This window comes from Sphaeramia orbicularis, chromosome 15 (assembly GCF_902148855.1).
Source record: "Sphaeramia orbicularis chromosome 15, fSphaOr1.1, whole genome shotgun sequence".
Classification (NCBI taxonomy): Eukaryota; Metazoa; Chordata; class Actinopteri; order Kurtiformes; family Apogonidae; genus Sphaeramia; species Sphaeramia orbicularis.
This window is the reverse complement of record NC_043971.1, coordinates 28749781-28763954: the sequence shown is the minus strand read 5'-3', so window position 1 is coordinate 28763954 and position 14174 is coordinate 28749781. Positions and strand designations below refer to the sequence as shown.

The following is a 14174-nucleotide window of genomic DNA, read 5'->3' as shown; positions in this document are numbered from 1 at the left end:
CTTGGTAAACACATACTTGCCGGGATGTGGGCTTGTCTCCATGGCAACACCAGTCAGAGCGTGCCTAGCCTAGCGTTTTGACAGGTTTTCCTGATGATGATTGATAATTACTACCTGACTTGTTGTCCCCGTCTCCACAAACATATGGCAGGAGCTGCCCTCCGCCATATATCTGCCAAAATGTTCCCTTTTCTGATAATAGCTTTTTAATGTTGCGTTTTGTTGTGCATGCATAGCAATCATTCCCCCCACCACCAACACTACCTCACCCCACCCCTTTGTAATTACATTTGCTGCCGTTCACATAGTTATTATAGAAAAGAAAAAGAAATAGATAGGAGAAGCAGGAGAGTGGGGAAAAAGTCAAAGAGAGGCGGAGGAGGGAGGGGGATAGAATTGATTCCACTTTGAATTGATGTGTTCCTCCCTGTACTGCTGGATTTAAATTTGACAAATTGTCAGGATTAACACAAAGAACTGACATTTTTTTACAGTATAGTCACACATTGGAATATAAACACCTGATAATAGCTACTGCGTTGGGCTGTAGTTTAACTCAGTAAGCGAGACTCTTCCTTCCACATCTATGCACGCAATATTTTATTATGCAGCGTGTTTGCATGCATAAAGCTCATATTTAGATGCAATTGGAAGCAATCTTGTTATATTCACAGAGGCCATAGAGGAGGACATCAATCTATAAACATGATTTATCTACTGCGCACTATCTACCAGGGCATTAGCATAAACCCTCTATTGTGGATCTTATTACCTGACTGTGTGCTGAAAAGTCTAGACTAAAGACTTCAGACCTGAACACCATTTTAAAACAGTCACGTTTAGAGAGAAGTGAATTACATGTACTATAAAAACAACACAACTGGTGTGGAACCATACATGAAAAAGATGAGATATGGATTTTATTAATTATTCAAGCATGCACATATGAGTCTCACCTCAGAAATTGCAGGAATATCTGCATAATTTTACATATCAACTACATACTTTATTTATTTATTTATTTATTTATTTATTTATTTTCAATTAATATTCATGTTACTGCAGATTTTTGAGTTGACTTAAAATACCACACATTGCTGTGGTGATCATCTCTATTCACCTTTGTAAAAAAAAAAAAAAGAAAAAAGCTGTGTGAAACAAACAGAAATATATAATAACATAACATTTATTCTCTATTTCCAGCTCTTTTAAATGATGTCATCTTGTTCCATTCACTTAATCTTGACACAGGAAACTGTCATTGTCATTCATTTCTTTCTTATTTATCAGAAATTCGCATTACACAGTTGTACCTTTTGTAAGCCAAGCAGTAATTAGTTTTTATTTCTGTATTTTATTTGTATTCATAGCCAATAAATAACTTTTTATCGTCATTAAAAGAACTATATGTAGATGATGAAACTATTATTAGTCTTATACTGTAACAGAAACAGAAAACATCAATGATATAATTGTCCGTACTGTTGAAAATCTCGACAGCCCTGTATCTAGGTAGACTTCACCCAAACCTCTCCCTAGCTTGAATGACCTCAGCGTACTGTTATGTCTCCGCTTACAAGCTGTAAAGTCTAATGAAATGATTAGCTGCATGTATTTCTGCAGTTCCATGTGTGCTGGACACATTTTTTACCTGTATCCCGCTGATTCTTCATAATATGCAGCGCACCTGCAGCAGGCAAAAGTGCGGCGCTCAGTGGAAGCTGAAGTCATTTCTAATACTGTTTGATTGAGGTCTGCCACAGGCTACGGCAACAGACAGGCTCTGTGAACGAGATAATGATGCATGCACACACAGCTGTCAGTCAGCCAGCTAAGGGGAATCATCTTTGAGGGAAATAAAAACAGACTGTAGCCGATATAATACAGTATTTGTATAGGAAATGATGGGTTTAGGAAATAGAGTGGAACGGAATGTCAGAGTCGCTGCACCAGCGAGAGGAGATCTGGTGAGAATTGTCCCTAGACAGAAAATCTCACATGACTCTGCATAGTCATTTATATAGAAAAACATCCATATCGATTAGGGCGATGGGATTTTGATTGAGGGAATAGTTTCAGATTTTCAGAAGTATGCTTCTTTTGGCAAGAGTTGGGGAGAAAAATCAATACCACTTCCGTATCTGTTCTCAATATGGTCGCATCGAGGAGCCATATTAGCTTAGTTTAGCATGAAGACCAGCAACAGATGGAAGTTGTGACCAGACAAATAGACTCACTCACTTAATAATGTTTGATATAATTTTGTTAACCTGTACAAAAATGAATCTGTGAAAACGTGTGGATTTAGAGGAGACTGATCACTAGGCAACTGGCAGAGACTTCAAGAAAAAATAGCTGTGCTTGGTCTAAGAGGGTGCTATCAATCGTCTTATTGAACTCCAAAATATGAAGAAGGATACTTCCCAAAATGTCAGACGAACGCTTGAGAAAAGAGCCTGGGTTGGCGAGAAAGGCCTGTTTATAGGAGAAGACCTGTGGATGAGTGGGCTGCACCTCAGGGGGCTGTTGATAGTTTGTTTAGCAACAAGCTGGACTAATCCTTGCCTTTTACTCTAATAGCCATGTACTACAGGGATTTTCAGTATGTCAGTAGTCAGGACAAGAGTCCCTAGTACAGGGTCTCTGTCCAAACACACTACTGTTCATTCAGTCTGAACACTAGTGGAAAATCTAAATTATTGCTCTCGCTGTTCAGTGATGTTCTGTTTACTGCTTTTTTATCTCCATCTGTCTCGTTTTCTCACTCGTCTCCCTCCCTCTTTCTCTTCGCATGTTACATTAGAAGGTTGAGTTGTTGTTGTTGAAGGCCTGGCAAAACCTGGATGTGTTTGTGTAATAACAGTAACTAGTATCCATTGTCATGCCTAAGAAGGAGCCAAATGCATTCCTCATTAAATTCAGAGTAGCTCTCAGCCACGGCGGTATAAAAATATCTGCGAGTTGCTGTTGCATTCACAGGCGACAACAGGCAAGAAAATAACACCAGTGATGAAAATATCTCAGTATTATTGATACAAAATCCCCTAAGGATGCAGCATTGACGAAATATATCATACTGCACTCGTACATACTGTTTCGAAATGTTTTGCAATTTATCAATGATAATCTCCCTCTGTATAATTATGAGAAATTAATTAACACCTGTATCATGTACCAACCTACGGAGGTTTTGATGATTAATAAAAACAGTGTACTCTGTCCACCCACACACTCTGTCTCACTCTGTGGGAGCATTGTGTAATTTTTGAAGATAGTGGTTATAGAGATGCTTGAAGTATTACTGTTCATTAAATTTTTTTTGTGCTGTCACAGTGTCTCAAATGGCTCGGTGCAGAAACGTGCCTGGAGCACAGGAACAGAGAAATAACTCTGCTGTCAGATGTGACAAAGTGAGAATTATGAGCAAGTCAGAAATGGCTGATATTAATACATGAAATGCAACGGTAGCTACAGTCAGCAACAAAATGATGGAGAGAAGGGAGTGTTAAATACAGAGCACTTGCATATGTAAAATAATGATGGGTAAATCTTGATTTTAAAGGTGTTAATGGTTAAAAATGATGATTTATCCACTGAAATACTAACTACGCATGTACATCAGCTGGTGGGTTGTGACTCAAAAGTGGGTCATGGGCTTGTTCTGAATAGGTCGCACGTTGTCGTTAAAAAATTCACAAGTAAGTACTGATATTAGATTTTTCTTTTGATGGTTACGCATAGAATACATGCAGTGATGGTAAGGCCAGTGGTTGTAAGTGATTGTAGATTGACATTGTGGATCATACTCAAGATGTCCGCTACTGACATGATTTTAGAATCGAAACAACTTCCCCAAATGTGTGTAAAGTAAAAACAGTCCATTTTGTTTGTACTGTAAACATATTTATGGACTTATTATGTTTGCTTTAATCATAGAGTGAAGAACCAACAGTACACGGTTGTGTTGTTCACTCAGTTTGTTATTTCATGTGCAGAGATATAAATATGTGTGTATTTTTGGGAAAAAAGGTTATTGTGACATCGAAAATGTGCTTACCAGTCTATTTTTGAAACATAAATTTGCTTGACCAAGGGAAAATGTGGGTCCCAAGGTGAGCCCAGCTGAGAACTACTTGCCTTAAGGCATTATTAAAAAAAGGAGCTTGCTTTCTTTGTTTCTGTCGTGTAAGCTGTCATCACTAAACACACATTTGTTAACATATTACACCCCTTCTTGGCATTACTGCAATTCCAACAACAAAACAATGGACCTCGCTTCAACTTTATTTTCTGTCGCTTTGTGAAAGTGGTCAGAAACATGCTGTCCTCGAGCAAAAATACTTGAAATCTCTCCAACCTTTGAGATCTTTGATGTATAGTGAAGACACGCCGTCGCCTGTCACTGCTGGCTGAGAAATCAGTCATCACTGCCTTTTTTATATTCTCTCTGGTGCTGTTGCCTTGCTGCTTTAGAGCCTCCCTTGTCACATCCCTGTGCCTCCAGTGGAGTTAAAATGTTTCACCGAAGTGTAATATCACTTCACTGATCACACATTTAATGCTCCGCCGCTTTACAGATTAAAGTCTGCGTCTCAAGAGTTGTATGAGACAGTGTTTTGTGTCCTCATATGTCATGATTTATTCATTATCTGTAAAGTTTTATTTACTTTTGTTCACCTTTTACACTATTCTATTCTATTTCCCATTTAGTAAGCTTTTCAGTATTACTGCTTCATTATTTTCTTCTACATACTGGAACTATCAAATGTGTCTGCTCTGTGTATTTAGAATTTTCTTTTTTACAGCTGGCTGTAAATTTCCCTTTGCACCATTGTAACCCTGTATGCCTGAGCTTCACGGCCGTCTTTGTTTGTTTGTGGGCGTACTCACAGGTGCAGTTTCATTTACAAATCCATCCCAGGGGACAATTCCGTCTCACCTGTGCGGATAAATATCTGTCCGAAAGCTGCGGTCATTGTGGCTTGCACTTACAGGTTGTTTAACATCTGACTGTACATTGTTTTTTTGTTTTTTTTCTTTAAAAAAAAAAAAAAAAAAAAAAGATAGTTTGAACTCTGAGTGGAATTTACGTCAGTTATAATAGAGCTGGGATTTAACTCTGTCAATGTGCTCCTTAACTTCATGGTTTTTCTATTGGCTCCTATGTTTAGTTCTGTCAATACATATAAATGATACAGGATTTGATTAAATAAAGAGTCATAGAAATGCTGTATTCTACTCAATTCTAAAGGCCTGAGGAACGTGCTGTTCTTTACAAGAAGCCCATGTTTTCCAGCATGAATGTTACCTTTGGAAGTACACTACGCTGATAATTGCTGAGTGGGTGTCAGGTCTTTAGTGAATTTGCAACCAGGCGAAGGGACAAAATATGTCAAAACATGTTTTTCATTTATCACTGGTTGTTCTAGTCAAGCTTGACTCCTCCTCCTCCTCCACCTCTTAGTTGGAACTTGGACCTCATCATGGAGAGACAAAGTTTAAGTTAAACTGTAGAATTAAGAGTTAGAGTACAGACATGAGTGGGAGTGAGGTTTCATCAGATGGAAGGATCTCAAAGAGGGCAGCCTCTTCCTCGGCTCAGTCAGTTTATCTGGGGGATAAAAACCCTTAGATGTTTATATTTCATGTCTGATTAGTCAGAACTGTCCATGCATCTGTATAGAAGCAGAAATTAATTTGTTCAGAGTTGACAAAATGTAGCTCATTCAGCTCAGTGGATTTATTGACATGACTCTGGGCCAGAATTTTGTTGGTCATTATTCAAGCTGCGAAATTTCTCAACTACTTCAACAGTGATTTATTTCAGTGTATGAATGCCTATCACATGAATAACATGCACTCATAACAGCTTTGTTGGACACTTCTATAAAAAGACCTCGATGAGGATTTTTTAAAATAAACATCCCTGGATTCTGGTGTCAACAGATTGAAGTCACTTCACACCCACACAGACCTTTTTAGATATTTTCTGACTAATTATGGTTAGAAAAAACTTTAATCTGTGGTGTACAATGAATGAATATATCAATTTCAACATACTGAAATGAATACTTAAGTGTCCTGTCATAAATGGGTTATGTAGTATTTATATTCCAAATGATCAACAGCAGGTGGAAGTCGTTTATGAGAACACACATAGAATTTTCTTCCTCAGACCAAAACTAATAGGTAGTTTTTTGGACAGTCAGTCAAAATAACACTGGCTTAAAATTATCCTGTTCTGTCTCGGCTGATAGTTTACATCACTGGATCTCAACTGGGGGGCCGTGGACACTGTCCCATGGGGCGGGGGGGGGCATGAACACAGGACAGGTGGGGGAAAAAAATCATAAAAAAATCACGGACTCACTGGCCTTTAGTACAAAGGAGATGCAGCAGATACCCCCCATGTGGAAATGCAAGTGGTTGGACCTTTACAGGGTTTCTCAAAGGGGGTAGTACCCCTGCGTAAAGACCCCATATAAGGTCTGACACATAATAGAGGGACATACTCCGCTTGTTTTCGGGAGCGGCAGGTGGGAAGTGATGAAGTGAGGGGTGCTTGATCTACAGAGCTATATAAACCACCATGTCGTCCACATACAGGTTACTTTTATGATAATGTTCCCCACCCCCACCCCACCCAACGGTCTCAATTTTTTTCAGGGATGGGGGGGGGGGGCGGCAGGAGGTTCATGATGCCGTTAGTTGGCCTTTGTTCAAAGATGGTTGAGAAACACTGGTTTACTTTATAGCTCTGTTAGCTTAGCTCTGTTTTTGGACAATAAACATGTACAGTAAAACCACAAATCACTTCTGTTTTCTGTACGGTTTATGTCATTAATAGCTGCACTAAAGATCTGTCTGGAATCATCCAAACAAGGGCAGAACTGTCAGAAGTTAGCAGCTTAGCAAAAAAGTTAACTTAAAGATAATAACATCACATAATAACTTTATATCTTCTTCATAATCAAACTCACTCAGGTAGAGGAAGTGCTGTCATTTCAGCGTCAAACTCCATTCTTTTCATTCAGCCGTGTCCAGTGGTGAAAATAACATTGGTGGTTCGAACTTTTATTACTTTATCACTTTGTTTGACTCTAAAAGTGGTTCTCATCCCATTGTGTCACTTTCTGACATTGGAGACCAGCAGAGTGACTCAATGTAGCGGTCACATTGTCACAGAGTGAGTGCATTTCTCTACAATTCAAATCCAAAACATCAGAGTTCTTTAGTCTAAACACTCTCATGGTGATTTTAGGTAACTTTGAAAGTAGAAATACTGCATATAATCCCTTTAATGGGACAGAGGGAGATGATAAAGAAGCATATTTTGTCCATGTTTCACAGTCCTAAAAAAGCAGACATGAAACCATGTTTGTAGATAAACCATGACTGAGTAGAACCTTTACCTTTTTCCTGCTACTTTTTACTACACCGGAGTGGAGCAACTGTAACCCCGAGTTTAGCAGTGGCGGCCATGGTAGAGTGGGTCATCCAATAACCGAAGGGTTGGTGGTTCAAATCCCGCTCTGTCCTAGACATGTGTCCATTGTGTCCTTGGGCAAGACACCACCCTTGTCACTCACACTGGTGTATGTATGTGTATGAATGTTCGGTGGTCTGAGGGCCAGTACTGGCAGCCACACTTCAGTCAGTCTGCCCCTGGTAGTTTACCACCAGAGTGTGCATGTGAGAGTGAATGAATAATAGATCAATAATGTAAAGCACTTTGAAAGCTTTGAAAAGCGCTACAGAAATCTAATCCATTATTAGTATTATAAAGAATTCTGATTTTGATGACATCTTTTCTATAGAATAAAATCCCATGAGCTATATTCGTATGGTAGTTTATGTGAATAAAGAGGAAGTGCGGTGTCTCTTGCATATGTCGAAATTCTGGTGTGAGATGATTAAGGAAGATGTCATCAAATGTTTTACTTCAGGAGTGCAATTTGTGTGTTAGATTTACATTAAAAAAAACCTTTTTAGTTATGTTTCCTTCATGTTCTTTTACATTGTGCTCAAAAATGCTCTTGGATCTCAGATACAGCAGCCCCTTTAATTCAGTGGCAACAGTCTGTTACAAGTATTATCAAAAGCAGATCTCATTTATTCTATAAAATGTGGGCTTCATACTGATGAGAATGTCCAAAAGACTGATTTCTTTTACAAAGGATCTTTCCTGGAAATGGACTACTCAATTTCTTTTTTTCTATTGAAGCATATTTCTTTGATTCAGTAATGGATTGCAAATTATTTATCCTCATGTAAGTCTCTGCACCCCACCCCCCCGTGCTCCCATTGTTCTTATTTACTTATTTACTTATCCTCAATTATTTCTTTACTGTTTTGATATGTTACTGTCATTACTTAGTGTGATATTATCTTATCTTTTTATATTGATTATATCTTTGTGATGACAAAAATGCTCAATTCTTATAATGTTGGTTTTCTAATCATGAAACATTAAGCAGCATCAAAGTGATCATTTGTCCAGATACTTAAAAGTGAAGCACATTTCAAGTCATTAACTGAACACATGTAGATATTGGGGATTTTTTTTTTTTTTTTCAGTCGATTTCTGAGTGTTATCAAGTGAAGCATCCATCAGTTGAATTCTCCAGTCGTCTTGATGTGTCTCTTCATTCCCAGCAGCCTCTCAATCAATCAGTCCATTTTGTTGTGGTTCCCTGTGGCTCTTCTCTGTTGATGCATAGAACCGTCAGAACCCATCCTGAGTCGTCTCTAATGAGTTTTTCATTATTACTGACATCAAGCGAATGGCGATGAAACAGAGGTATTAGAGCTGTATTTAATTGAATCTGAGGGGGAAAAAATTATTAGACAAAGCTGTTTCGTAAAGCCGTTAAGAGCTGAGAGCATTCGTCTGCACCCGGAGATCAAGTTGTCAGGCTGTGCACATCGCTGCTTGAGTCGTTTTGACTTCCGTGGCTCGGGGGTTGTACTCTGTGACAATACATGATGGATTCACACCTCAGGGAATACCCCTTACCTGTAAAACTGCATGTGTGTGTGAGCAAGAGAGCATGATCTCACCTTTTTCCGATGAGCCATAGTTCAAAATACAGTTCTTTACTGTTCAGCATTACAATAACAGTATGTGTCAGAGTGAAATAGAGAGTTTATTTGCTTCCAGTGTTTTCCGGCATTAGGGGTGTAAGAAAATATCGGTTCTGTGATATATCGCAATATGTCATTTCACAATACTGTATCGATATTAAAAAGTACTGTATGTATTGTAGGTATTTATGCAAATGCAGATATTGTGGAGGTTAATTTTTAGTTTTTTTTGTTTTTCTTTTTTGTTTATATTTTATTTATTATTATTTAACACTCTTATTAAATAATGTTAGTTCCTTTGTTGGGATTGCACAAAAATAATGTTACGGTGTTGGTTATGAACTAATAGAATATGAACATTTGAACAGGATCTTAAACTGTAATGTCTGTTAAACATAATTTACGTTTTAACCATTGGCATTTTTAGGCCATTTTGGGGGGTACTGAAGCACCCCTAATTTGATTCCCAGCACCCCTAAAATATTTGAAGGTTGCTGAAATTTTTCTTTTTTCTTGTTTACTTTATGTCCATTCTTAACATGCTAGAAAAATGTCAAAACCATGTACGAGGGCTGTTCAATAAGTTCATGGCCTCACCCAGAAATACTGGTTGTTATAATACAGGATGTTACATTCTTTCGTGATGGGATAGTGATGCTTGAACATCGATGGACCAAGTGCATTGCTGTAAATGGAGATTATGTTGAAAAATAAAATATAAATTATCAGTCTGTGTTGTTCTGTTCTGGGTGAGGCCATGAACTTATCGAACGGCCCTTGTACAGTACATGGTGAAAACGTAATATTTTAACAACAAAAATACAGCATAGAGACACTTAACATATACTCTGGTCTACAATTTTTTAGAAATGATCTGCCTCAGAGATTAAATGTGCTAAATGTGTTACATATTTTAATCAGATTATTTGGAAAACAAATGACAAAAGTACTGGTTTGCTGATGTTTTGACGGTATATGATAAAATGTTATTCCACATATATATTGGTTTATGTACATTTATAAACAGATTTATAAATGTTCCACTGATAGAACCTGTAAAGTGAATGCATTGTCATGTGCAGACAGTGTTTTGAAGTAGACCTAGTAGATCTGACACTAAAATTCCCCTGGACTTAAACCCATTCTATTGTGTATATATATATACATTGAGAAGCTGCTGTATCAAAATGGAGGATTGTCTTCCACCGGAAATTAGTTAGGGTTTATTTCTTTAATGATTCCAATCCATTCCTCTTTTACTGTGGCTCAGCATTTAAATAACTTTTATCAGATTTAATGGTTTAGTCACAGAGTGTCTCATACCCAAAAAATGTTATGCTTTTCTTTCACAAATTGGGAACGATGGTCTGAAATTGCATTAAAATGTACAAAACAGTGCAACTTCTCTTGCCTGGCCAGCCAGTGCTCTGGGTGTTCAGCCCCCCTAAATCTCTGATCCTAGAATCGCCCCTGGTTTTAACACAGGAACATTTTGTGATATAGCATTAGATCCTGTTCTGAACCATAAAAATGTGTTTAATATTTTATTTCTGGTGTAATTCAATTCTTCAAGGAAATAATCATTAAAAAAAAAAAAAAGAAACAAACAAAAAATTGCCCTTTTAACAGGATCATGATATATCGTATCCTAGTATTGTGATTTGTATCGTATCACCAGATTCTTGCCAATACACACCCCTAGCCGGCATAGGTCTGCATGTGTTAAATATGCCTTCTGGGGCTTGTGAAGGACCAGGCAAAGAGTCCACTGGTCACTTCAAGGCATGTCTCGAAGTCAGGTCAGCAACCCAGATAAGCACAGAGCTACAGAGTGAAAAATGAGTAACACAATGTGAAGTAAAAAGGAACTGTGTAGCTTGGTCAGAAAGCCATTTTTAGTGCATGACTGTAGCACCAATTTTGGCACGCAGAGGGAAGTATCATGTATACTTAAATGGTCTCTTTCTTTTCTAGTACATTGACAAAAACACTTAATGCCCACAGGAAGTTAAAAATATTACATCTCCCAGGGTGCTGTAAAATCATTATCCTGTGATGTTTTTCTACAGACTATAAATGTCTGTGTTTCCATTGTAGAAAATCAATCTGTGCACAGCCTGTCTGTGTTTGATTTCCTTTGTGTTATTCTAAAGATGATGACCCCCCCCCCCCCCCCCCCCTTTATGTAACCCTGCCACAAGGAGAGCAGATCAGCAGTTCTGCACAACTTCAGCAGCAGAAAGATAACCTGCAACAAAATCCTCCACTTGACCTTGTGTGTCTGGACGCAGGAATACATAATGCACCATTTGACCCTTTTGTAAATCGAAGTCCTTTATCAGTGTGTCAGTGAATCTAAACTCATTTGCCGGCACGTTGCCATGTGTTATGCAGCAGTGTTTTTGCTTTAATTGCAGCATTTTCTTACGCAGCAATATTTGACCTGATGAAATATGTAAACAGGCAGGCAGGTTATGTAACTGAGTGTAGGGTGTCAGGGGGGTTAGTGATTGGACTAAAAACAGAACCGCACTCAGGGTGTGACCTCACATAGACCTACGCAGGGTTTGTTTTTAAGAGATGTCACATGTTAGTGAAATAAATCTAATACATGACAAATACAAGCCTGAGTCATCCCCCTCATAATCTTCATGTTGTGCAACACATTATTAAATGCATATGTTTTGTTTTGTGTTGTACGGTTTATGTGAGACATGTAGTTAAAGGTGATCAGGTGACTTTTATGCAATTTCTGGCTTTGTATTGATTGATTGTTTATGTAATCCTGTATTTGTGTTTTTATGGGAACCTATCTGGAGATGTTTCAAGTTACCCTAGGCTCTAAATGCTGTGGTATGTGGTATTAGTCTATTCGGTGCATACTCTGTATGCTTATATATCCTACAAAATAAACACAAGTGCATAAATAAATTACAGGGTTTATGTAAGTTCTTTGAGTTAATTAGAAAAAGCTAGATTTACAGAGGCAGAAGAAAGAGATGAATGTAAAAACACTGCAGGAGGATACACACCCAGAGCTTTCTAAGTAAAGATTACAGTGTTGAAAACTTGTTTTTTTTAATGCCAAATGGATGACAAATGCACAACAAATGTCCTTGGAATTTTCCCTGAGCTGTTTCTCCGTGGCGAGACCGTTGTGAAAATAACAACTTGAAGTGATAGGTTGCTGAGTCGTAATCGTTTTACCCTTATTAATGACTGCCTCTTAGTTTTATTCATTCTCCTGTGTTATTGTAGCATTTTCTTGATGGGAATTTGATCCGACAAAAATAATCACAGAGTCCTTTTGGCAGAGAACAACCTTGGATGTGATTTAATTGTCATTGCAGATGGAAAGAAAGAATGTTGATGCTGTGAAATACGTGACTGAACTCAGATTATTTGAAGTTTCTCTGTCGTTTTCTCTCTCTCCGTCTCTCTGTTGAGCTTATCTCTGTTTGTGTTGCTGCGTGGAGGCAAGGCATTCTGCCAAGAAGTAACATTACAGTCACGGGTTGACATAAACGTGGGTGTACAAAGGACTTGGAGGGCTTAAATACTTTATTGTGTGTGTAATGTGAACTGAGCAATTATATCTGCCAGCTTTTCAAACAAAGAGCCCCTATCAGGCAGGTTCATGTGTTTTTAATTAACAGCGTTCAGCTTTAAGACATGAGCGGGCTTACTATAGGGGAACCAGAAAAGGAGTGACGGCGATCTGTATCATGTACTGTACATGTTATATTATCATGGACAGAGTGTATTTACACTGCACGTACAGGTTTGATGAGATGACAACCATGACATCTACACCGTGAAAAACAAAACAAATCTTATCATAATATTATATATGTTGTGGAGAGAAACATATCTGAGCTATTTCAGCATCTGTCTCAGATATTTCCCTTAGCAGAGGCTGTTTGTGCAGATTTTCTTCCTTTTTGTGGGTTAACCAGCGGCTGTGATTAACAGCATCATACTAACTGCACCGCTGTTTATGACGCCCTCATCTTGAATCTTAAAAATACATCTGTCTGAATTTAAATGTACTTTTAAGGCTGAGAGGGAACTTGAAGACTGTGTTTACTAGCACATTGGAGCAATTTGGCAGTCAGCTACCCCATTTAGCACAATGTTGCACTAATCCAGTTTAAAAATAATTAGCTACAGGCTAGCAGGCTTGTGAAATTCCTTTCCCTTGATTGTGAATGTTCCCGTCATAGCCTCTATCCTCCTCCGTGTTGAGTCCATGAAATCCACATTTCTTGCTCAATACATTATCATATCTCCTATATTAGTCGGAGAAAAAATAGCAACAGAGATTGTGTAAACATTCAATTGAAAGCATTAAATGGCTTATAAACTGAGGAGGAAAATGCTGTATGTACTGATTTAATCACAGCATCCATCATTTTTTAAACTCATTATAGATAAATGCATACTGTCATTGTCAGTGCACTAATGTTTTCTTATTTTCCTTTTTCCCTCAGCACCTAACCTGAAGGGTCGACCTCGAAAGAAGAAGCTGTCACTGTCCCAGAGGAGGGAGGCCCAGGGTCAGGCTCAGGCTCAGGGTCAAGGTCAAGGGTCATCTGGGTCATGCCAAGTTTCAACAGCACTGGTATCGCTGGACCTCTACAGCCCAGACCACAAAACACCTACTAAGGTACCTCCTATGTTACTGTTAACAGACAAACAGTGTGTAAATACAGGGCAGTTACTTCTAATACTGGATGTAAATGTGTATCTTTTTTTGCTGTAGTTTTGCAGTAATGGCATTTGACAACCTGAGCTTGTGTGTGTCAATCAACTGTATCCCCCGCTTAAGTTTGTGTCTTCAGAAACAAAACAAAAGAATATTTTTTTAAAAGAGTCACAGTGAGTGACAGAACAGCAGTGCAGTGTTACTGTACATACTGTACTCTAAAATGTGTTACTGTGACAGAGGCATATAGTTGCACAGTTTGATATCGTATGACTAAGGTGTGTAACATTAAATAATCACTTTTGTAATTAGACTTCCTTTTCTAATTACTCTGATTATTTCCAAAGCCTGTGATTGTGTGGTTTTCTTTTCAAAGGACAGAAGC

At 38.2% G+C, this 14174-nt stretch overlaps 1 protein-coding gene across 1 annotated transcript in view; it reads left to right on the top strand.

The window, feature by feature from the left end:
• The window catches only part of arid5b (AT-rich interaction domain 5B), an 83155-nt gene that overhangs the window by 48652 nt on the left and 20329 nt on the right, over positions 1 to 14174 (top strand). Inside the window, exon 5 of the mRNA XM_030155506.1 lies at positions 13575 to 13750. Within this exon, the coding sequence (XP_030011366.1) occupies positions 13575 to 13750 (176 nt within the window). The remainder of the gene's footprint in view (positions 1 to 13574; positions 13751 to 14174) is intronic.